The 26,573-nt window shown below is 39.7% G+C and overlaps 1 protein-coding gene across 5 annotated transcripts; it reads right to left on the reverse strand.

The window, feature by feature from the left end:
• Window positions 1-451: 451 nt before the first annotated feature.
• Window positions 452-23,444, reverse strand: TM4SF1 (transmembrane 4 L six family member 1). Of its 5 annotated transcripts, XM_062603093.1 has the most exons (8): window positions 23,335-23,444; window positions 23,224-23,263; window positions 22,937-23,036; window positions 8,068-8,134; window positions 4,121-4,210; window positions 3,887-4,035; window positions 2,276-2,456; window positions 452-1,106 (listed from the first exon to the last, which is right to left on the reverse strand). In XM_062603093.1, the coding sequence occupies exons 3-8, from the start codon at window positions 22,978-22,980 to the stop codon at window positions 1,092-1,094; spliced, it is 546 nt and encodes a 181-aa protein (XP_062459077.1). In that variant the 5' UTR covers window positions 22,981-23,036; window positions 23,224-23,263; window positions 23,335-23,444; the 3' UTR covers window positions 452-1,091. The 5 variants fall into 5 exon arrangements, with proteins under 5 accessions (XP_062459077.1, XP_062459078.1, XP_062459076.1 ...); XM_062603094.1 differs by lacking the exon at window positions 8,068-8,134; XM_062603092.1 differs by lacking the exons at window positions 8,068-8,134; window positions 22,937-23,036; window positions 23,224-23,263; window positions 23,335-23,444 and adding exons at window positions 5,680-5,756; window positions 23,096-23,147.
• Window positions 23,445-26,573: the final 3,129 nt, after the last annotated feature.

Consider the following 26,573-nt stretch of genomic DNA (forward strand, 5'->3'; position numbering starts at 1 on the left):
GTTAACTTCTTTTTTCAGATATACTTTTGTACTTGGCAGACTGGGCTGTGAGAACAGCTTGAGACACACCTCAAGTTTCTGGTATGTTTTTGAGCTATAGCTCAGCTGCATGGGAATCCCCCTCTGGTCCCTGGGATGGCCATCAGCAATGAACTAACTAGTAGCCCAGACACAGGACTAAGACTCCATGTAGATAGTTTAATCTGTCACAGAGCCATACGTGTCACTGAAGTATCATACCCTTATTGATGCACAATTGCCTGGCCCAGCTAAATGATCTAAACCAAACAGTGAAGCAGTTCCCACTCTGACAGAGCCTGCTGGAGAGGAGAAATAGGTTATAACCTGACTGCCTTATAGTCATGTTTTAATGCTGCATTATCTTTTACAGTAAGATGAGGAAAGCAGTGTTTCAGCAGGGGCAGGGAAAGAATCACCGACACCTGCTGGGTGTTTTTAATATAAATCTTTATTTGTGAAATACAGAAGTTCAGAAAACTTCTGAAGAGGTGAAGCACATATATCTGCACTCAATAACCCACATTTTACTGCTGCTTTATTTTTGTTCCAGCCTAGTATTCCTTTATACCAGGACACACTAGGTTGGGTTTGTGCTCATTCCAACAAAGTGCAACTTTACTAGGAAAACAACATAAAGTACAGAGCCGTTTTGTCAGTAGAAAGAAAAAGCACAAACCCAACATCTATAGTGACATGCGTTCAGGCAGTTGCCCATACTAAAATGAAATGAACCAGAGAAATTCAGGATACATTTTGGCTTTAGATACAGGCAGGTTGGAAAACACACATATGACTAACAACAAAGGCTGGCCTCAAGTCAGTTAAATTGATGGCAATAGCACAGTTTGACGACAAACAACGTGCATTTTAGTAAGCATGGAATGTAAAAACAAAACAAAAGAAAAAAACAATGCCCAACCTCCCCCCCCCCCAAAAGCCAGAACCAACCAACAAAAACAACAAAAAAACCCCACAACAAACCAAAACCCCCAAACTTCCAAACCCCCAAAACCCCACAGATATCTCAATACATCACACATATGTACCGACGTCAATACATTGCCAAGTTTCTAGCAAGCGTATGTCTGTGGGGAGAACAAAAAGAAAGACACTTATTAAGGGGAAGAAAGCTAATATTATATCCAACCACAAGAGCTAAAATTAACCTGGCTACATTTAGACAACCTTAGCACGGCTCTTTTATACTGCAGTTACAGCATAGCAGACAGGAGTGAGAAGACAGTAATAGCTTTGATAAAACCACAGCATTCAACTACGTCAGTTAAAAATGTGAAACGTTCTTAGTCATAATGTGTGTGATATAAATCACATCTGGTTCATACCTTAAGCTACTACAGTTCCAACACTATAACTATGATACCAATTTTAACAACATACTCAAACTGTTTAACGGGACACTAAAGAAGTCTGGGAAAATTTCCCTTCTTCAAAAAGAAAAAAAACAAACCAAAAAACCCTTCCTTCAAAAAACCCATCAGATCTGTCTGCAGGTTTTGTTAGCTATGTGCAATTTAATTCTTTCCCTTTAACAAGGCCAGAGGCTGTGGTTTTCATTACTGCATATTCTCAGTAATACATCTGCTGCATGTGAGCAAAATACACAGCTAAAGCAATATAGCTAGAACAAGTAACCTACCACAAAACTGTAGCACACTATGCAACAGTGGTTTAGGCTTTGGCAAAAAACACCACCAGGAGATCTGTATTTCAGGTATATCACACCTATATAGTGCTGAAGACAACAGGTGCCACAGGGAGGGGAAAAGCCTTCCAGCTCCTCTGCAGCCTAACTTCACTGTGACAGCTGAGGGATCAGCTGAAGTCATGTGGTCAAACAACAGGGCTGTAAAAAAACCTGTACAGTGAATTGTTGTTTAAGAATACCTATGAAGTAGCTGCTAAGTAAGATTCCACAGTAACATCAGTAACAAGTGTTTGAAGTTCATCTGAGAAGTAGAATCACAGAATCATAGAATAGTTAGGGTTGGAAAGGACCTTAAGATCATCTAGCTCCAACCCCTCTGCCATGGGCAGGCGCACCTCACACTAACCCATGCCACCTAGGGCTCTGTCCAACGTGGCCTTGAACACCGTCAGGGATGGAACATTCACAACTTCCTTGGGCAACCCATTCCAGTGCCTCACCACCCTTACAGTAAAGAACTTCCTCTTTATACTCAAACTTCCTCCTTATATAAAAAAAAAAGTATGGTTATAACTACAAATGGCTTACCTCCTCATGACTGCAGCACAACCCACACAGTCCTCCAAGAATGCCGTTGATTATCTGTATGAAGCACAGAATGAACTCTATTCCTCCCAAGACAAGAAGGATGGAAAAGAGGGTGACATTCCACTGCACAATGTTATGAGGTTCTTGACATTCAGACCACCTGTTATACTCAAACAAGTACCTGTACAAAGCAATTAGAAGCATATTAACAGAGTGGGATGCTTACTATAACTAGAACAAATAATGTCCAGTCTGTAACTGCATTGAGGATACTCAAAGTGGGAATAGAAAATGCAATGGTTTATTCCATGCAGAGTTTGCTCTGTTTAAGAGCATGTTGAACTATCAACCATACATTTTTGTTAAGTCTTAATTTCTTAAAAAGGTTTTTAAAAAAAAGCAAAATAAAAAATAAAAGCAAACTAAGCTATAAAGGCAGAATCTTGTATTACTGATTAAAGTGAGACACAAGCTCAAGGAAGCTGAAAGAACAAAGCTATTTCTCAAAACAACCATAGAGCTTTTCAGGACTGGGCCTTTATTCTGAAGACAGCAATTACTGATCCAAACGGGTCACCTCCTCTCTTGTGCTGCTTTCTTTGGGCCCTCACATGCCTATGCTGGAAGAGCCAAACACAGAGCAAATTCAGAGTATTCCAGCTGTTAGTTCGCATCCATATCTTCAGAACATCAGCCCTGATGAACCTTCAGCAAGGAGCTGACTCAGTTCTTCTGTATTCAGTCATATGGGGGGAGAGGGGGCAAGGGGGAAGGGAATGGAGGAGGAGGATGAATGTCCCCTCCCAGGAGAGATGCAATTGAAATGTAAAATTCAAGCTCTCTGCTGCAAAGTTGCTTTATGTGGTTTCTTAGTACTCAAACTTTCTCTAGTCTGGCATCAGCCATAAACTGTTACTAGAAACAACCTCGAGGTTGCCAATCATACAGACGCTGTAAAAGCATGCCATGATCCAAACCAAATCCTCTTCCAGACTGTGGGACTTGTGTGGATTAATGGGGAATAGCATACAATTCAGCTTGGTTTGCTGGAGAGCCCTAATTAGAGATAGTTAGGCGCTTCTGGCCCTCCCAGCCCTGTGGTGTACAAAGATTCTTATAAACCTTTTCTAGTTCATTTACAAAGCTTCTATGCCATTGTCACTAATGAAGGTAATAGGCCAGTTTATAGCAACACAGAGCAACTTCAGAAGCAAGCCTCACAAAACAGTCTTACACAAATGATGAGACAATTTTTGTAACAACCGCTATTCATAGTTTGTAAATCCCTCGAAGTCCTAAAGCTTTATGTTAGTGATGTTCATGGATATGAACAGTATACGGTATATAGATATTATTAGTTATACATATATGATCAGATTCCTTTTTGTAGGACAGAGAATTTATATTGCTTTGGTTTTAAATTTAAGCAGTGTGAGTAACTGATGCCATCTGTTCAAGAGTAAGTGAGCAAGTTCAAGTCCAAGTGAACAAGAAGCATAAACTTATGAACAGATCTTGGTATATGGTTACTGGATATTGCTGAAAGGTACTGAAATACAGTCTATGTGTACAGAGGGGAAGATTTAACATCCTCATGAACAGCCAACTTACCCTCCAGAGGATTCAGTGAAAGGATAGATCCAGTTTCTTTCTAAGTGAGTAAAACAGTATGGTCCATGAGACAAGGCCAGTGCTGAAATGATTATACAATATCCAGAACCAATGATCCCAATAAAGGCAGCCAGAACTGAGGACAGCATCTGCACAGCAAACAGAGACATGAATTCTTGACACAGCCATCACCTTGTCTTTGAGATTATCTGGGACGGGAGTGTAAAGGCTCACCGCACAGCTTTTCCCACAGTCCTCATGGCCAAAGCATCCACAGGAGTCATCATTGTGAAGCCCAATGAATACTGCAGCTGGAATAAGTACCTAGATGTGGAGCAGACACACCACACTTCTATTTTGTTGCACAGACAAGACAGATAAAAGACAGTCCTCACACTAACTTCATTTACATTACTCTTGGCAGAGGGCTGAGGCACTCTGTGTGAGCTATTGAGTTCCACTCCTGTTTAACACAGCAGGCATCTTGCCTCTGATATCAGTAACACCAACACCAAGATAGGTGTATTTCTATTTCTGATTTGTGTATACACAGCACTTAAGTGCATAAAGAGCCTGCTGTGGTACTGCTGCAACTTAAAGTACTTCAACTTTAAAAGTTTTTGTTCACATTAAAGGCTGTATCCGCCAAATAAAATGTTTTGCCAAAAAATGTATTCACTTTCTGTCAAATGAGGACTACAAGAGAAGTCTCCCACAATTATTTGTTAAAAAAAACCCAACTATTACTGACATATTAGTCACTGAAGACTTGTCATCATTGCCTGTGTGACAAACCAGTATGACTAGAGCCTAGGAATATTTTGCCCAATTCAGGCAAACATTTCATTACAGACTGCTGCTTCTAGGTTTTCACAACCAGTTTCCAGTGACAGAAATGAAAAATAACAAAGCAAGAGCTACCTGTAAAAAACACAAATCATCCATACTCCAGAGCTTTTACCATAAAAATCAAGGAGAGTTGATTAAACAGAGTATCCAACCCACCAACATCAGGATTTAATAATAGTTTGAACTTAAAAAGTTTCCACACCCAGGAGTACCTTGGAAAACCATACAGAAAGAGTGAAGTGTTATCTGCAAACTGATTAGATTTACTCAACGAGACAGTAAAATAAAAACTACCCAGATGAATAGTCTTCAGACCTGTAGCCTATTTCTAAGAGGACTTTTAAAAGCAAATTACAAAGGAGACCTGAAGTCAGGGAACTTAAATATGCTACAATGTGGTCCATAAAATTACAAAAGACAGAAAATAATAGCTTGAGATTAACAGTGTCCTCTAATGAACATACTCGATTCTTCATCCTTTGCTGTTACTGGAATGCAAAGCTTTGGTAACTGCCACTTGATTCTTCTGAATAAACAGCTAAGGCAGAGAAATAACTGTCAACATCTCATATAGTAGAAATTAAGGAACTATTAACTAAATGCTAGTTATCTAGGGGTATACTGTTGAACTCCTTTTAAATAAGTAAAATGTAAGATTTAACCCTTTATGCAAACCATGACGCGCTCAGAGGCTTGGTTCCAGTTTTGCATATGTATTCTGCACCCTAGACTCTGATTTTCTCAGCTTTAAAGTGACATAATGTTGCAGATAAGATAACCAATAACAATTAATAATACTTATATGGTAACATAGCTAATTTCTTTTGATCCAACTTAAGAGATTCCTGTTGACAAGGTATTTGATCAATTTACTAGTGTAAATGGTAAAGAAATAGTAATATTGAGTAGTTCCAAAATAAACTTGAAAGAATCTCATTACTTACCAAAAAGCCTCCACCTAGAATGCCATGAAGGCACTCCACGTATTTTCCGAGATGATGCTCTGAAGCGTATCTTGTTTCTCCATTGGGAAAATAAAGTAAAATGTTGGCCACAATGCTGAGCAAGGCCAGGATGAGCAACTTATAGCCAATACATCTAGCACACCTTCCAAAACACATATCCTAAGCTTTATAAATCCTTCCTTCACTAGTCCAATCCAACTTATCTCATACCTGTACACACCTAAAAGAAGGTCAGCCTTTATTCTCACCTTCTTAAATACTCACGGTTACCTAGCTATGTGGATGACATTTACACCTCTTCGTAACTACCATTCCCAATTGCAGAGTGAGGGAACAGGGACGGCAGAATGCCACCACCCTTTTTAAATGCACTAATTGTTGACAAACCAGATGCAATCAAAGAAATATTGAATACTAGGTAATTTCACTCTAATATGATGCTTGGAATGATCATCACTGAGCATGATTAGACATGAACAACAGGCTTAAACCACAACACAAGTTCTGCTAGGAACACAAGGAAAAAGGTTTTGTTTTCTTTGTTAGAACCAGCTTTGACTTTTAGGTTTATAGACTGATTCAGAACAACCTGAAGCCAAGGAATGACTTGGCTGACTTCAACAGTATTGAGTCAGAGTTTTGGGTATAAACAGAATAAGGTCTACAGCAATGAGGAGTATGTAGAGCAACCTCTCACTTTGCTATCCTGTGGATGGAGTAAGAGCAAACCTCACCAGGAGGCTGGCAAACAAATAAAATGGACAGGTAGGCTTCTAAGGAGTGTCCTTGTTCTTGCCATTATATGACAACTGAATTCAGATTAACAGCCATTTGTTATAGCTAAACCAAGCAAACATTGGTGAAAAGTACTGCTTAGAAAAATAACATTATAAAATACATTCCTTGCACTGAAATTTCATGCATACAAACACAAGAAAACATCACAGTTTTCCAAACTGTGTTACATGTACCAGTTACATTAATTTGCATAATAAATGGAAAATTAAGATCTGGAAAAATTAAGATCTAGCCTGCTCTCTTTTCCTTCATGCAAATTTTGCTAAAACATCCTAAAACTTTCTCCTTCATGTACACACAGCTCAACGTAACAGCATGAGCTGCCCACTACTATAACATGACAGAAAATGACTAAGAAGTGCACAGGCCGAGGCTGGTGCTGCTGCTGCCACCATGACAATACAATGTAATGCTCATTGCAAAAACATTAGATAGACAAACCAAGTTTGGGAATGTCCAGGATATTAGAAGACTATACTTGGATTTTTTCCAATTATTTAGGGAGAAAAACCTACTCATTCACTCCTGCTGATTGCTTGGGGGGCTGGCCTATTATTTTTTTTAATAGCTAAATAACACTGCAAACAGAAGTCCAAACCAAATCCACAGTATTCTTGCAAGGGATGTGAGCAAGACTTAAGCTGAGAGAGAGAGAACATGCAAAAAGAAGACAAGGGGGGTGGGAGGAAGAGAGCAGTCTTGTGCAGATGTGGTTTTGTGATGTAACTTCTCCGGGTATTGTAGCTGTTGACCTTGGAGACTTCCTTCATTATGAGAAATATCCTCCAATTGTAGAAACATAGGCTTACCATTATTGTGCACTTCATCTCTGATGACTAAACAAGCATAAATATCACCCTGTGAGTTTCCTCTGCAGAAGGAGATGGCTGCTCAACTGAAAACTCCCTTTATTGTGTTATGCCAAAAAAACTAAACCATTCCTCCTGCAAAACACCACCCAACACCCTCCCCCACCGTCCCAACCACCACCCCATACCTATGGCCGCTGGAAAGTAGACCTGAAATATGTTCTAATTATAATCTGTATAATTGTTTTCTAAACACTTGATCTGAAACAAAATTTCATGAAATCAAAAACTCTCTATATCTATTATTTATTACCAAGCACATGGCGAATTGCGTGGGCATTGCAGTCTGCAGTTGCTACCAAACCTCCTCTCACTCCCAACCAATAAAATAGTTCAGAGCACTCTCCTGTATAAGCATGCAGAATACAAAAGTCTTGAGCAAGCCTGTTTACTTCTTATGCCTGTTTGCTTCATAAGTCCTAGTTTTACTGCTCAAAGTGAGCCGCAGTGGATTTCTGGAATGCATTTGGGTACATCAAGTTTTAAATGATTAACCGACCTGTACACGAGCAGTAGCCAAACATGAGCTTCTCATCAACCCCAGGAACAGCAGGGCCCAAACTGCACGTTGTGACATGCTCCAGCACCATGAGATGGCAGAGTTTACACTAATGTGAACAAAACCAGAACTGGGTTTTGAGTCTTTTATACAAGAACCACAGTGTTTGCACTTAGAGAGGTAAGATAATAATCTACTCACAGGTGCTTCCTCACAGGAAACTCCACTATTTCTCTCTCTCACAGGACTATTCCTGTAGTTCTGATGCCTGTCTTGGAGAGAGAACACTTATTAGAAGACAGACCATCAACCAGTGTACCTGGAGACAATAAAAGTCTAATTCTAGGCTAAAGCCTAACTTTAGATTGTAGGTCTAGTCTTCAGCCCTGGCCAAGAAGAAAGTACTGCATTATGGCTCAAGAAGGAAAAGACAATCAAAAGGGCAGTGAAGAAATTTTGACAGCACTCTAAGGGCCAGCAGTAGTTTTGAAAGACTTTCATATCCTTTCCTGGCAAAAGGGGGCTAGTTTATAAACAATTACAGCAACTGGCTTGTATCCCCAAATCAGCAATTCTGCACGATAAAGTCTGTCAGCAAAACAGTGGGGCTGGACACTGACCTTTCATGCCAGGGAAGCAGCTAAAATTAGATGCCTTTTCCAATTTACTGAGGTATCCAATACTAAGGCTAATTTCACATGGGGTCCAAGAATCCAGCAGCTCATCCATAAAACAAAAAAACCCCACCTCAATAGTCATCATTATTTGGTTCTTCTGTTGCAATAGGGGGACAGAAACCTTCTTCCACAAAGTAAAGATGTTAGAAGGAGACTAGTGTTTCCTGATGCCAAACAATGGGAAATCTCACAAGTAGAAGAGCTCTCTACATTCAAGCTCTGAAAAGCTGAGTGTTCTACAGCTTTCTGTATCTGCTCCTCAGCCGGCATGACAGGAGTAACAAAAATTACTTTCTCAAGATCAGCTGCATTATTGGAAACTTGATGTATTTTTGGGCAAATACTAAGTTTACCTACTGTAAAGAGAAGCAATTTATCAAAGACTGTCAAAGTTACCACAGCTTGTAAAGTTACTAAATACTTGCAGAGGGGAGAAAAAAAATCCCAAACCCACAGAATTTTATCAAGAAATAGAAAACTATCAAGTATCACATTTCTCCTACAAAAGCAAATTACTTCAATCACAACCACATCTAGCACCTCTGCCCTAAGCCAGCTTTCCAAAGTGATTCATTATAATCAACAGAAGAAACTGTGTTGCAGCAGCAAAGAAAAGTGCCATGCAAAAAAGAAGATTTTGGACTTCACCGATGTTTCAATGCCCATGTTAATCCTGGAAACACCCATATTCCTCTACTAAACAGGAAATCAAGTAGGACAGGGGGAAGGATATTTGCAAAATAAATACGGAAGTGGTCAGACCAACCCAGACTCACTGCCTCAGAGTCAGCATGCTGTCAAGTGCAAGGTCACACAGACAGGTCTCAGTTTCCCCGACTGGACACTGGGCAGGCTGCTGTGTTGAACTTGTTGCATGTGTATGCTGTAAGACTCCCATGCTCCAAGGATGCCACAGAACCCTCTTTCCTTAGCTCTCCGGCACATGACCAGGACAGTCTGGCTGCTATTCCCTCCATGTAAATGAGTTTTATAGTTCATCTCTCCCAAATCCCCAGAGTTAATCTTGCTAATCTCCTATAAACTGAATCTTGCTTTTTTTTTTCTTGTCTATTTTAGCACCTAAAGAGGTTCTCATTCCTTATAACCAGACAAAGGATAAAACATTTGCAACAAGTGTTTCTGCCATCAGTGTTTTCTGAGCAAATATAAGCAATCTCCTGATTTAAAGATGTCAGAAAGATGTAAAGAAAGATGTCACTCTACTGAAAAACACGTGTTTCTTCCCAGTAGTTTCTTCTAATGCTCCAAATGGTCAATCTTTACTGCTTTATGCTGCCTTACAGCCATGCTTAGACGTGGATGGCTAAAAGACACAACAGCAATCAAGAGACACAGCTTAAACACACACATGACAAATGCCTTCCAGTTATCTTGAAAACAATCTAAAGAAAACCCAACAAACAAACAAAAAACAAAAAAAAAACCACAAAAATGATCCTCCCCCCCAAAAAACAAAACAAATCAAAACACACCCAAAAATCCCCAACCCAAACCAAAAAGCCTTGAAGCAAATAATTTCTGACATTATAAAAACTGGTCAGATGTGAATCTAGGGGCCTTTACTAATATCACTGCAATTTGGACTCTACACTACAACTTCTACCAGAGAGTTTCTCATTATAACTTTTCTTGCAAAACTTCTGGTCCCACCCACCACTGCAAAAAGGTTAATGTCAGGGAAGTACCTCTTGAGGAAGTACTGGCAGGGTGTGGTAACTGCATGACAAGTGTAGATGAGACATGGCCTAGGAAATAATAGCACAGGCTGCATGGATGCATTTGGAAAGCCTGGGCAACACAATGCATGTGTATTGACACAGATTACGAATTCACACTTGTATTTCCTCAAAAGCTATTCTCATTTGTGCTTCACTTACTGCTTAGTAAGTTACTGCTCACAGAGGCAAATACTAGCTCAGACAACTGCTGGGAATATGATGAATACACAGCTGAAGTAAGGGAAGCCTCTTTGCCAGCTATTCAGACAGGAACACCCATGACTTCCCTTTAATCAAATAGAGAAACACCCATCCATGCTACCATCCATTTCTTGATGCCCAAGTGATGCATTGCTCATGCTTTCCAGCCACTGTCCACAAAAACATTATGATGTAGCTATAATTGCCCTCAGGCATATCACCTCATGCGTGCATACCAATCACCAAACTCTTCTTGGACAGTTATGTAAAGAAACTGCTCCCCTGAAGTCCTTGATGTCTATGGTCTCCTGTCCACAGGCAGAAGAAAGTTTCCAGATTAACTTCATTAATTACATGACAGCTCCTCAGATGAACTAATGAGCTGCTTCTGAGGAGGAGAAACCACCTGCTGCCATGAGACATATCACTGAATATAAATGCAATCACTTTTTATACAGCTATAACACACATGCAGATGCTCGCTTGCTATCTCAGAGATAATCTCAGAAAGAAAACTGACCTGAACTGCAGAACAAGTCAGCTTGAAGTGAGTGTTCACACTTTTATGCAACACCACACATTGACACATACAGAGAAGAAAACTTATTAGTAGTAATGCTGACCTAAGGAGGAGTATGCAACGATGCAACAAAAGCAGTTCTGGCACTTCACCAACCAGCTTGGAGATTCAAAAGCTTATAATCAGGGCAGAGCTACCACTAAATGACTGTACAGAAATACCTCTCTCAAAAGAGGAACCCATAAACCTTACTTAAGAACAATTATTACTGACCCTAGACTTGCAATGCTACTGTAACATCACTCCACAATCAAATAAACCACTTCAAAAAACTGTTTTCTGGTGACATATAAAAAACATGATGTAGCCTGCATTCATTACTTCTTACAACAATGTCGTTACGATAAAAAGTAGGACACAAAACAAATTCTACTTCTATTTCTGCTGCAGCCTGTGGGTGAAGCCTTGGCCATGCAAAACGGCCAATAAAAGTTTGTTTCCCTTGGACTGCAGTATTTACACACAGGTTTGAATTCTGTATTTCTAATCTATCCCTAAAATTGTGACATTCTTGCAAAAGTTAAACAAGCATGAAGCATTATCATCACTTGAAGTGAGCCCCTTTTGTGACTCCCCTCTCCTGCAGCAATATGAATAAAACAGACATTCAGTAAGACATCAAATTCTGACATTCAATTCCATTTCAGAGAACATGTAAAAAAGCAACCACAATTGTCTTTGGGTTTTGTGGTGCAAAAATCAATCATTTAGCACTTTCGTGTTTCACATATGGTAATCCTGTGAATAGTTTTCTACTTCTCTCTAATCAAGGAAAAAAGATTACCTGTATCATACTATATGTATTAAATCTATAGACTCAAAAAAAAGGAAAGAAAAAGGAAAACAATTTTATTGCCCATTTTGTTTCATTGGCATATGCTTGATGCACTGTTCATGCATTCTTGTCTCTGGAATTAGCCATTAGTAAGTTCATGTCAGTTAAATTAAGAATATTCTTGCTGATTGATCCTACAACTACTGCTTGGCTAGCAACAGTCTATGTATTGACTCCATGGCAGTAAAGTGTGAAATTTAATGTTTAAAATTAGCATGTCTTTCATGTTATCATGACTGATATAGCAGCATGCTGTATTTGCTTATAAATATTTCAGCATCAGTACTAACTGGATCACATCACAATCAGAAAAGCAAATTAGACATGACCACAGACTCTTGAAAGGTGATTTCCTAAACTGCATTCCCACCCTTCATCATTTAAATTGGAACTCTGAAGTTCATTTAACAACACATGCTAAGCACACTGAATATTGCTTTAGATGGCTGTCAAACATACAGCCAACTATTTCAAGGTCATGTTCCTTCACCATCAAGACCTCAAAAATGCTATACAAGTATAACACACATTTTTAATAGCAGGAATGGTAATTAAAAAAAAGAAAAATAATCAAAACTACAGTTAAAGAATAGGTCTGACTGCAAAAGATCCCCTTTAATCTGAGCAACATTTGATGGAGAAAAGCAGAAGAAAATCATATTTAACACTGATTATGTTTTAATTTTTTAGCCTTTTTTTTTTTTTTTTTTAAGGAAACATACTGGAATAATACAACTGAGACTGTATTCTGTGTAAATACACAAAATACCTGTCTGCCATATAGCGCCCCTACTGCACGCAGTACTTTGCTGCAGCTGCTGCTTTCACAAGGTCCTTCTAATTCACATCTGCAGTGCCATTCTAACGAATTGCAGTTTGGTTTGGAGGGTGGGGAGAGGTTAAGTTTCTGAATTAGGAGTTTTATATTCCTTTGAACTATAATTACAGATTAAAGTATTCATGCCACTAGTGCACCTAAACATGGAAGCTAATGCTGCAGAATTACACATGTTCATTCCAGAGTAGTATTCCATTGCACAGCCACCTCCTCAGGTGTCAGATCCTGCCCACAGGACTTTCTGTAAGAACTTGGAAGGCAGAGAACCCCAAGATTTCCACCAACTCCCTCTAGTGATAATCAGGCTATGACCAAACAGGCTCTGTTGTGTCCACTCATGGGCTACTGGCTCCAGACAACTCTGCCTCTCAAGACTTCTACACCTTAAGGTTACAGATGCCACCAGCCTTCTGCATAAAACAGCAACGTTCACCAACACCCACTGATGGCACAGGAGTCACACACAATGCACGCTGCAGTAACAGGAACTGAACTAAGGCATCACACACAGAGTCAAATCCTGAAGGTTTCAGTAGGACTGGATTAGGTTCAGGTGACACTTTCTTCCAGAGGAAACTGCAGCCACGTCAAGAACAGTGCTTGCCCATCAGGCAGAACACCTTGGGGTTTTTTGTGTTACTCTCCATCAACTCCCAATATTTTGATCAATTACACTCTATCCCAAATTGAAGACTCTACCTAACTAAAGACACAGGGCTTACTAATTGAGCACTACTCAGGGGCATACAAAAGGCTGACAGAAAATTCAGATATGTCCCGTGGAACCATTACAATTATAAAGCCTTTACACAGTTCTTTGTATGCAGACTTTGTACGTGGGTTGCTGATTAATTCAGCCTATGATTAATCCATAATGAAAATAAAAAGACTATCACAACAGGAATGAATGTGTTTCCATGCCATCTCATAGTAAATTTATTTCTGATTATGCACTAAGCAAGCAAATTACTCCTTTATTAACAGGCCTGAGAACAACAGGTAAATACAGCAGAACAGCACCACCTACCACTTCTCTACTACGTACCTATAATGCTGAGATCTGCTATTTACATGGTCCTCACAGTCACTTCTGCTACTGTGTCTGTGCTACGACTGGGAACTCCACACCTAACCACTTACTTTTCAAGCATTAAATTGAGATCGTACCTCTTCTGGAAGAGTTCAAACAAAGCCAGACTGCAGCTAAGGCTTGTTGAGGATTAGAATCATAGAATAGTTAGGGTTGGAAAGGACCTTAAGATCATCTAGTTCCAACCCCCTGCCATGGGCAGGGACACCTCACACTAAAACCATGTCACCCAAGGCTCTCTCCAACCTGGCCTTGAACACTGTCAGGGATGAAGCATTCACAGCTTCCTTGGGCAACCCATTCCAGTGCCTCACCACCCTCACAGTAAACCCCAACATGTTTGGTAGTACCTTTAAAAATATTAAACAAAGTTCTGCAATGAGGTAGAGTGTATGTGATGCAACAAATCTCACAAAACATCCTCTGATACTTCATAGGAAAACTGCTCTCTTGCACATAAGCTGCCTTGGTAGACATAATTTTGCATTCAGTTTCAGAAGCCTGATTATTTTTCCTGTAGATGTTTAATACAGACATCTTGATGCTAGGAAAGTCAAGGGTTTGTCAATAACAGGAAATAGAGGCTGAAGAAACAAAAATTTGTTTGCATGTCCTATATTGCCCTATTCTTGAGCCTCTATGTTCTTATGAAAACACATCTCTAGACTCTACAGGAAAGGCAAGCGCTCATGTATAACACAACAAGAAGAAAAAGGGTGTTCCTGGAGCCCTTAAGAGTACCACAAAGGGAAGGAAACAGGAAGAGAATTAGCGTAGTGAATAAAACAGATGTACAAAAAGCAGACTAAGCTTAACCCAAGTCTTCACCACATCTGCTTTGGCTATGCTTTTTTTAAACTGTTTGCAAGCCTGTGTTAGCTCTCTTCCATCAGCAGGGACTACCAATACACATGCTAAACTAAAAAAGATGTGTGACGTTTACGAAAAGCACAAAGCCAGTGACAGAAGTGGTTATAGACTCCACCTGGCAGTCTAAGGAAAGAATACAGTTCTTCATCCACCTCTGGTTCATCATCCTCTCACCCCTCTCACACTTCCTATTTGCCACTAACAACATTCCACAGCAGTAACCAAACAGAATAAAAACATGCGCAGATCACTAAAAAGGGCCTTCCTCCTCAAATTCCCCTCTGGGAGAGCACAATTCTTAGAGCTCTGGATGTGAAATTTTCTTTCACAGGTATTTGAAAACTTTTTTTGTAGTATTTGTCTGTTACACTGATGAACCTAAACAAAAACACTGTCCTTGTTTCAGCTGGGATAAAGTTAATTATCTTCCTGGTAGCTGGTAGAGTGTTGTGTTTGTGTTTAGGATGAGAATGATGTTGATAACACCTATGTTTTAGTTGTCGCTGATCTCTCTCTCTCTGCATTATGTTTACAAAGCGCAGTAAGAAAAGTTATCACCATTGATTACACATGAGAGTTCTATACATACAGGTTACCGGGTACACAGTTGTCAGCGACACAACCTTGCACTGCTAAAAGAGGCACTTTCCCTAGTGAGGAGCCACAGTATTTTAGAAGTCATGGAAGACATTTCTATCTTTCTTTGCCTTAAAGAAAAAAAGGTCAACTATGGCCACAGCACCCCAAATGTAACCTCATCAACAGTGTATCTGAACAGCTCTGCTCAGACACAAGTCTGACCTGCTAAGGCTAGCGAAGGTGTGTAACAATCTCACCTCCTGGACTTGGCCAAAACACATGTCAGTCAGTCCTTTCCTGGAAACTCACATCTGCTGTGCAGAATGAGTTTCTGAGGCAGTTGAGGCTGGAATTCCAACCCTGTTCTCCTTGCATAAAGAAGTCTGTGTAAAAAAAAAAAAAAAAAGTGTGTTTCTTTAGTTAGAGCTTAACAAGAACAGGAAATATGTATTAAAAAGAAAAAAATAATCTAAAAATTAACTAATCTGTCCAATCTGAGTCTCCACACATACTAGAATGTGTTATATTGGGAAATATTTTCTCACTTGCAGCGTAAATCCTTAGCCATCTGGAACCAGTCCTGTGCTGAAGACCATGCAAGTGCACTTGATGGAAGACCAGGCATTGCCTAGAGAGTCCATCACAGTGAAGTAAACTGTCACTTCTGAAGGCAAGTCATTTTCAGAATTAGATTTCTTACTGCTCTGAAATTCAGAAAATAATAAAGTTTAGCACACACAAAAATTCTGGCTCAGTTAAAAATAAACCACTGTATACCTACAAGACATAACTCACCCCATCTTGTGGACTGTCCTACTGGAACCAAAAGATACATTCATACAGACAAATGAAAAAAAAATGATCCTAATTCATACTTGCTTCATTAAAGCAAAGGGCTGGATTAGTCCAGACTCCACATACTGGTACAGAACTTAAAAATAAAAATAAAGTATGGAGAGTAACTCCAAATCAGTAATACAAACCATAATCTGAAATAAATGTGACACACCAAGTTTCAGGTGGACGCTGTGAAGTGACAGATGTTATCATATGAAAGACAAAGTACTGGATGGAGCCAAAGTCCTCTTATAGCTACGTAATGCCTATATCAATAAGGCATTTCAACTTTATAACTAATATTTGGTTAAGTTCAAACACAATCCTGCCAATAAATTAAAGTAAATACACGTATCTAAAGTACACAAAACCAGACTAACACAGCCTGGTACTTACACACATGGGAATTTTTACCTGTGCATAAGTAACAGCTGTGCTCATAGGACTTTCTTCATTTTCCTTCAGTAAGGCTGGCATTGTACAAAACATGAAGATGACTCCTAGCTACAAGATCTTGCTAAGCACAGATCTTACTGAATTTGACCGAAGTGCAAATGCCATCAGCCTCCAGTATTTAATTTCTGCCCTTCAAACACGCTAATGAAACAAAATCATTAAACAGAAAGAACAGTGCTGGCTGGTAGAGAAGCAGAGCCATGTGGAGTGTGTTTGGAAAGGTTTATTGCTGCTTCATTCACCTGTTCTGTGTTCACCTTCCACTTTCTGCTCCACACATGTAGATGCAGTTCCTGTCACGCTGGACTCTCAGTTAGGGGCACAAATCTGTGGCCTGAACATGTGTCACAGAAAGCAGCAGAACTCTTAGGAGAGCTGCAGCCATCTTTGACTGAAGTTAGGCAGAGGGGAAAGAAAAGGACCTATGGGAAGGATACTCCTCAACTATTTACTGCTCCCAAATGACAGAAATCAGTACTGAAGAAGCCAGCTGTCATGAGGCACAGACACCTGCAGACATACAAAGACTTAATAACTTAATAACATAATGTCTGTATGGTTCTCCTGTCATGCGGACCGAGACTTAGAGTTTCAAGTAAATTTTCCTCTTTTGTTCCCTGACTGTCCAAGCAAAATTTTTAGTGTTTTTCTTAGGCAAGAGGAAAATATCATGTAGTCATTGAGGAATAACTTTTGAAATTGAACATCTTAACCCAATTTTAAACAAAATGCTTTAAGACATCAGTACACCTGTTTCATTGCTATACTTTAAAACCTGCAGAGTAATTGTTTCCGCTGCAAGTTATCAGTTGTTATTTGCTCTTTTTCCTGCTGCCTTTCATTTTTTAAATAGTACAACAGCATAAATGGACTAAGATTATAAAAAACAAACTAGGTACCAGAGCTTTGTTGGGGTCAGCACACACTGAGAATGCAGCAGTGAAGCCGAATTACATGGCCTCAGTCAGTCCATGTAGAGACTCAGCTGTATGACTGAAATCAGCAACAAAAGTACAACTGCATTAGATTTGCCACACATTTGAAAACATCCAATATTGCTGCATAATAAAGAGCACTGTGTCCAGACATTATTCAAGTAACTTATTAAAATTATTAATTTAATCATAATTGTTCACAGCACTGTAGTTAGCAATGAGGAATTCTGAAGTGGTGTAAGGTTGTTATTAAAGACCAGTTAAACCATAGAATGGTTAGTTGGAAAGGACCTTAAGATCATCAAGTTCCACCCCCCCCCTACAATGGGAGAGGACACCTCACCTCACTCACAGCTCTGTCCAACCAGATCTTGAACACTGTCAGGGATAGAGCATTCCCAGCTTCCTTGGGCAACCTGTTCCAGTGCCTCATCACCCTCACAATAAAAAATTTCTTCCTTACATCTAACCTGAACTTAACCTTTGAGTTTAAACCCATTACCCCTTCTGAAGATTTTCTTTGAAGTTTATATTGTAGCCCGCAAAACACAGCATTTTCAGCATAAAACTGAAATACAAACAATTTCATACTAAGAACCTCTCACAAATAAATCCCCATTTTATTTAGTAGTAGAAAACTACTGTAGAGTTTACTAGACCAGGCTTCAACAAAGACTTTCTTTGAACTGCAGATGGCTTCAAATTTCTACTTTACTTCACAGATTCATTCTTCTGGTTCTGAATCATACTTTCAGAGTTGGCCAGACTTGAAAAACAAACACACTCCTCTCAGATATTTTACTGGATATAAAAGCCACACCTTAAACACTAGAATTCTCCAAAATGGTTTGGGTCAAACCTGTGATTCCCTCACCACTTGGAGGTATTTCCCAAACATTCACATACCACAGGGAGATAAAAGGCTTCCCCAACCCCCCTTCTTTAAACAACAACAGAAAGATCATTATTAGAAATTTATATTGAAGCCGGCATAGAGCAAAAGTATTTGTTCATAACACAAACACATAAACTTCCAACAGCAAGGTAGTGGCTTTCCCCACTTCTCCAAGAAACAAGCATTATAAGTTAGCAGTATTCTGCAGCAGCAGTCCAATCTGCTGTCCAATTCAGTGTAAGAAAGTGCTAATATTCTCATTATTGCTACATGGGAAGAAATCTTGAGCCTTCACAAAACAGACTTCAACTACAGATCAGTTACAGATAGGCAATTTTCATAATGCATTTGAAGGTTACTTGGTGCAGTCAGGGTCAGATTGTAGCCTTTATTTTTGCCTAGTATTCTCCATAGCTGAAAAAGCTCAAAACCTGTCTGCAGCAGAGGTGTTCCAGTCAAAATGGTTTGTGCGAAACACATAAAATCAGGAAAACCCCTCTTTTACCTTCAGCACAGGATCTGTAAACCACCTGCAAAGAATAAAAGCCTAGACCACAAGTCTACTTGCTCATAAGAGAATATCAGTAGAACTAAGATGCTTTCTAAATCCTGCGAAATATGCATGCACCTAAACTTCTGCTTTGTCAGACAACTGGTACCATAGTTCTATTGGCCAGGATACAGGTCCATGCAATAGGTGCTGCTTTGCTGCAGCCTTGTGTCTCTTGAACCCTCTAGTTACTCAAGGTTGCACGTAAGCCAAGGCAGTGGCACTCCCAGCAAGACCAGCTGGGACTGATAAGGAGTTCCATTTTGAGTAAGAGATGTGGTTTAAAACGTCCTCAAGCTGAGAAAGGCTTGTGACTTTCCTTGTTGGAAAGGCATTTTAATGATCTGCTCTCAAGAACTGGACACCCCAACTTCTATGGCTCTGCTCTGAAAGCAGTAATGCTTGTTCCACTTTTAAAACCGATTCTGCACATGGATTTGCCATAACCTCAAAAATTCCCTCTTTCTTTTGACAGGATCAAGGCACTACACACTCCTCCTCTTGGCCAACAATAGATGCCATCAGTCAGCTCACAGCCACCTGCTATTGCAAAATCCATCCCTATGGGAGGAATTTCCTTTTCCTCTGCTGCAAGGCAGCACTGGCTCCAGCGCAGCTATCCCAAAACTGTTGGAAGTCAGTGCCAGTTCTGAGGCACCTTTGCAGGTCTAGCCATTGACCATGTCAAGACAGATCAAGCACTTCCCATTCCTCTTTCAGCATACATCACCCTGGCAGGACGCACTGGCTCTACAGAGCACATATACAAATGTATCCAATGTTTTAGATGCCACACACCTATTGAGCACTAAAGCAAATACCTCCTGTAACACTGAGCTAACCCAAATTATCTTGCTAAGTCTATAAAAACCTTGTAAAGTTTTATGTCTACTTCCAAAGCTACTATGTATCTGGATGTTTTGGTTTCGGTATTAGCACATGGATTTTCCTGCTTTAAAAATAGGAAATTCGCTAGCCTGACAGGTAGCCCATGAGTCCTAAGAGTCTGTCCTGTGTTGCTCAACTTGGACACAACTCACACTAATGTAATTTGAAAGTTTCCTCAGGTAAAGGCTAAGGGCACGGGTGTGCACACAGCCAGGTATTTCAAAACAGTCTCTGTGAGCCATGCTGTGGACTTCTGTTTCTTTCCAAAAATATTTCTCAATAGGCAATGGGTGTGCCACTCAATGAATGACTAATAACTTTTTCCGGTAAACCCTGGATTAGAAGGAATGCTTGCTCTTGGGAGTAAGAAGCATTATGGCATTGCAGGATAGCGCGCCTAACAGGTGAGTGTGCAGAGCACGCTGACCTACTGGCTGAGACAAAGCAAGTAGTAACTTTTTCTGTGGCAAGAATACAAACCTTCCTTTTTCTCATGCATTCTGCAACCCAAATATGATGTTATATAGCCTCAGTATAAAACAGAACTACACAAGTTTTCAGAAGCATGAGGAATTTTAGGAAGTATAATTAGCCAAAGCTGAAATATCTAATCAGCAAGAAATTGAAAAGGTAACTTTGCTTTTTTATGCATAATAGAGGTACACGTATACATATGATCATATCTATGCGTTCTGAGTAGAAGCACTCCAACTGAAAAAAACTGGGAGCAAATCCTTTGTATCATATGCCCCAGAACATTATGCAGAACTAAACACTGTATTGTCTTCTTTTGTTGGGGTGGTTTTGTTTGTGAGTTTGTTTTGGTTTTGTTTGCTTGTTTTCCATATTGTTATTACATTGTAATAATTGGTAAGTACATGACAGAAACACATGTTACCAGGGATAACAACTGAGACAATCAAGTAAATAGAGATCACTTTTTAAAAAAGTCATTGTCTTAAATCTTCCATATTTTTTACTTTTTACAGACTAACAACAGTTCTGAAGACATCTATCGGTACTCTATAAATGAAACTTCAGTGCACATCTAGTGACTGCTTTCAGCATAACATGGCTGAACAACCACACGAATCCCTCAGCTGAATTTTGTGGCCGCCACAATGCAAAAGTCACTGCAGATACGCAGTGTCATCTGGCAAGTTACAGCTTTAAACAGAAAGTCATCACTTGAGCTTATCCTGAAGGGCTGTAGGCTTCCTAAAATGAGCTGCTTGCAGCTTCTTTCTTAACTCTGAGGAAGGTGGCTTTTTACCATCAGCTGAAAACAGCAGTATTTTCAGAAGGAAACAGAATGTTCTTGTGTGAACAGCATAACATAGCGACTGCACAGAATCACCGAAGGAACACAGAGCCAGCCTAAGTACCAAGAAGATACCAACATAACTAACTGCAGAGGTAGTGGGGATGAGAGAAAGATTTCTTCATAAGGGCTCCAAGTGTTTCTTGAAAAACATGCAACTACTTCAACTGCTGTTCATACTGAAAATTGGTTGCAGTTCCCATACTAAGCCCCAAGGATTTCAATTAGAGTACTGGGATATTCAGCACCTTGAAATTTAGGTCACTTACTCTGTTGCCCAAATAGAAATTATAGGTGACTAGTTTTAGAAATCCAAGTTTGGCAGCATTAAATAGTAGCCAGTTACAAAGAAGGAATGAAAGCATTTTATGAAGTGGAAGGTTTTATTAAAACACTATAAAAATCAGTGACTTTCATTTAAAGACAGATAAACACCTAAGAAAACCATGACATCAAAATGCAGGAGTTTTGACAAAGTCAAAGTGCAAATCTGCATGGTTCTGAGCTTGTCAGCAGAAGGGGAAAGAGATTTGCAACGGGAGGAGATCTTAACCAGAGCTCCTCCTGCTCTTGAATTCTGGAGAAATGACAATTTTATCCCACATACATGCACATACAAAATGGCTTAGCACACTTCAATGCTGTTGTCAAATTTACAGGATGAGTTCTATACTCCAGTTAAAGAGCTTGGTAAGCCAGTAGAAACAGCAGAACACAAAGATGAAGCTAGGTATAAAGACCTCATTAAAGGTCCTCTGAAGGGAGGGTGTCAAGACTCTTCTTGGTGGTGCCAGACAATGGGGCAAGAAGCGACAGGCATAAACCAAAACACAGGAAGTTACACCTGAACATGAAGAAGAACTTTCCTGGGACAATGACCGAGCACTGGAATAGGTTTGCCCAGAGAGGCTAGGGAGGCTCCTTCCCTGGAGATACTCAAGAACCATCTGAACGCAATCCTGAGCAATGTGTTCTATCTTACCCTGCCTGAGCAGGTAACACCTGATAGTCCCTTTCAGCCTTGAACATTCTGTTGATTCTATTAAGATGGGACTTCATGTAGGTGGTCAGGCAGCTTTGAGTTATAGATAATTATGTTGCAAGAGTACACAATACTCAAAAAGGTGAAGGTGTGACAGCAGCTGAAGCACTTGCACAAGGTCATACAGTAATGACAGTCAGAGGAGCTGAGAAGAAACCCCTGTGAGCTCTTACGAGGCACAACCTGGCATGGTATTATGAGACATACTGGTGATGATCTAAAAGAACCTACTTTGCTACAGACAACCTATAAGGTTTACTGAGGTCTTGAAATATATTCACCATTTAAAAAATATTTTAATCCCTGCCCAACGAAGAGCAAGATAATGGGTTACATTTGAAAACAGTTATTCCCAGCTGCTTTAAATGATAAAATGATTTGCTACTAACAAGTTAATAAACATACAGCAGTAAAATCAATTTACATACATTGAATGTGAAAATATTAAAAGAAATCCTTAGTATGACATGTTCAAGGTCACTCTCACTTCCTAAAATCACTCCCAGACTGCCAGTAGGCCAAAAGGAAAAACAGAGATACCTCAAAAAGCATTATAACAAAAAGATAACTCCACAATAGGCAAACCAAGGCTGGAAACCCCACTGCAGGAGGTTTTTACCTGTTTCCAAAGCACTATCCTGCTGCTAACCCACATCTCGTACAAATTTTGTTAAACCCAATGCAGATACCTATTTTAACCATGAGCAACCCTGACTACAAGCTGAAGTATGACCCACCTGAACCATGACTTGAGGCTGTCCCTTCCCAGGGAAGGGAACATCAGACAGCATTTTGGGGAAACATGCTTCTAGGGTAGCCAGCCACGCACTGCCATTCCTTTGGCAAGAACAAAGGAAGAAGCCTGCCTTGGCCTTACTTGCTCTGTGATTGCCTACCTGCTGAGCAAGGGGGCAGGCAAAGGGGCCTGCTCATGGATTTTTACTCCAGGCACACTGCACAGCATACAGGGACATTCAGAACAGCAGAGGGACAGGAAGAGCATCTTGAGAACACCACAACTTACATATTTCCAACATTGGCACAAACACTGGGTTTTTCTCCCACTTTCCATATAATTTACAATAAATGTGTAAATAATTTGGGAATAAATGTGGGAATAATTTACAATATTTACAATTTGTAAATAAATGTGGGAATAATTCACAATAAATGTGCCCAGGGATTTCTCTTATAAGCAAAAGCACTTCAACATACCACTACAGTCCCCAGCCACACACAGGCCAAAGCAAACTCCCTAACTCTTACTAGCTCTCCCTAGCTCAAACTCCACCTAGCTCTTACTCACTCTCATTTTAAAGGAGCTAAATTCCACCAAGGTCAGCAACAACCTCCTAACAAAGCATCTTGTTAATCAGGCCAGATTCACATCTCCTGTGCGGAACAAACTGCATCCAGCATTGCCTTGTTTTATCTTAAACTCACAGAGACTAAGTGAATATGATTGGAAAAAGTTATCTTAACAAAAACAGCCATCCATAAAACTTTACTGTTGCTAAGTCACAATATGATTGTACTGCATGAAGAGACCAAATACCACGACATTTTGCTTCATAGTCTAAAGGTACAATTTAATAGTTGACTTACACTGATTTAACAGCAAATTGCCACTGGAGATTCAGTCCTGTTCTCTACTTGCAGCTATATATTCCTGCTTCTTCCCTAATACTGCGGGGGCCTTGCTTGGACTAACGTGGATGAAAACTAGCCCAGTGGTGGAAATTAAAAAACAGCAAACATACAACTGGTTTTCAGCCAGGTCAGTCCCTTGATCCTCTGCACAGGCAAATTAGCATTGCTGCCAACAAGCCACTGCCATGCCTCCTCCTCTCCATGGTGATGGAAGCCCAGGTGGACACAAGCCATCTGCCAAGTGCATTCATTGCCAGCCACAGTGAGGGACCTGAGCTCTGCTGCCTAGGCCATGGAAATGTCAGTGCTGGAGACTAGCACCGAATGGCAACAGAAGGAAGCAGTCACAGCTGCTTTTGACAGGAAAAGCATTTTCTGTCCTCTTGGTGAAATATTAAAAACACAACAAAGGGAGAAGGGAGAGAAATCAAAGAAGCTCAGCTAACTGCCAAAGAGGTAAGAGTCCATAAATTACTGTGGTGTTTTTTTTCAGATCCCTGCTTCTGCAGCACAGAGGTGCCTTCTTAACTATTTCTCTTATCAGTATCCCTTGCTCACAGGAAGATTCTGGTGTGTAGAGCAAGCATGGACATTGGTGATGACCCGGGAAATGACAGGTGATGCAGAGCAGTGAGCAGGGGTGGGAAGCACAGCAGAGAGCAGCCCATCTCAGAGGCACAGCTGATCTCACGGCAGAAGGAGATATAGGAAGAAGACAGCTGAAAGGACAGACGAAAAAAAGTTGAATACTAAATCTAAGGGCTGCTACAGTCCCTTGACCTCAGGCCAGCTTCAAGAAGGTCAGCATATTTTTCACAATGAGATTCAGATAACAAGCTAGAATGATTTCTAATTTAAATATTTTTCCCCCGATCTAGTTTATTTCTAACATTTCTAATCACTCTCAGAACCTTAATGTTTGCAGTGCCAGGATCCATCAAAGCTTTTACACAAAGAAGCACCAGGTCTCTGAGGCCACACAGTCAGATACCTGGTATTAAGGCAGGAGATGCATTATCTCTCAAAACAATATGGGAGTGTTCTGAAAGTAACAGGGTACAGCCTGGTACCATACCATTAAATATTAACATAAGCGATAACTAATCTACTCAAGGTGAGTCAACTCTGACCACAGTTTTAACCATTTACAAAAAATAAGTTTAACAAACCAAGTCTAAGCACATAAATTATTGTAAGATGTCAGATTATAGTTTTGAGAGGGAAGATGTGAAAAATATCAGAATTTAATTTTGCTGTTTAAGAAAAAACAAAGTTTTGTAACCACCCATGAGCTTGCAGTTCTTACAGTTTTATGAAACAATCCTGGCTTTTGCATTCAAACTGGATTACTTTCATGCCTTCAGAAAAACAAAACACTAAACCCATACATGATCTATCTCTGAAATAAACAGTGTCCTGATAAACTTCTCTCTGAGCCTTCTAATTGCATGGTAGCCAACTTCAAATTTGAAGCAGAAGCAGGAGTAAGAGGCTTTTTTATAGACTAGATTAACAATTATCTAGGTCTAGTCAAACTGGTAAACACAGTAAAATTTCACAGCAAAGAAAAAAAAAACACACCAAAAAAAGCAATGCATTATGTTTCCTACAGCTGAGATCCTGTATGTGCTTTTAGCATGGATGAACTAGCACTATCAATAGGCTCTCACTCTCAATTACCTATTTATTTCTGCTGACATTTGGTTCTCAGCAACCTGTAACATTACATTCTCTACACAACAAGGTTAAATGTCTACATTTATCTGCTCATGATATGGAAATTTATTGTAGCTGCCCATTTATTACTACACAGAAAGGCCTATCTTACACCCATTTCAGTCTTACATTTACTGAAATGAAGTTATCCAGGCAGCAGAAAGAGTTGCCATGGAAATAAAACCAATTTAACAGAGGCTGCTGCAAAACTTCCATTAATTAACCTATTTATGATAAAACCACTTCTCTCATTAAATGTAGTTGCTATCATTTCAATGACACAGTGAGAAAAATACAGCTGCTCTCCACTTCTTGTATATTCCATGCTTTAGTGAGAACTGCATCAGCACAGTTTTGCACCGCTTTTTATACTTCATGACAGAGCTCAAACTGAAGTGGTAAAAAGGAATTCATGATTTGTGTCCATCTATAAAACTGAATGTACTTATTCCTGAAAAAACAATGAAGATTTGTCTTGCTTGTTTTGAAACAAAAAGAACTCATTTAGAATATGTTTAAAATTTGTTTTAACTTCTGAAATCTAGACTGTCAAATTCTTCCATAAAAATATATCTTGAAGTTTTCAATAACTATGTCGACAAAAAGAAATGGTCCATGTCAAATCTCAGGAAATAAACTTTAAAGCATAGAGTATAATAAAGGATACATCTGTGAAATAGTTTAAAAATTCCAACTCTGCTCTTGGCAGGATACTAGTACACTATACCTGAAAACACATGGGCTTTCAATGAGAGAGTAACTAGCTTGTTTTTTAGGCTGGGAAAACTTTGTCTGCAAGAAAACCAGGTATAACTAAATGAAGGAATAGCAAGAATATCCTTTTGTTTAGTAATAATTCAGCAACAAAGCCCTGCCTAAACAGCTATCACATAATGACAATGACATGAACTATGCTATAAGGAGGGACAGACCATACCCATAGGCAAGATTTTCAGTGTCAAGGATCATTTGAAGTGGATGCGGTATAATTCCATTCCTGGCCTGGCA

This window comes from Pezoporus occidentalis, unplaced genomic scaffold (assembly GCF_034315485.1).
Source record: "Pezoporus occidentalis ecotype Australia unplaced genomic scaffold, CSIRO_AGI_Poc_V1 ctg8, whole genome shotgun sequence".
NCBI lineage: Eukaryota > Metazoa > Chordata > Aves > Psittaciformes > Psittacidae > Pezoporus > Pezoporus occidentalis.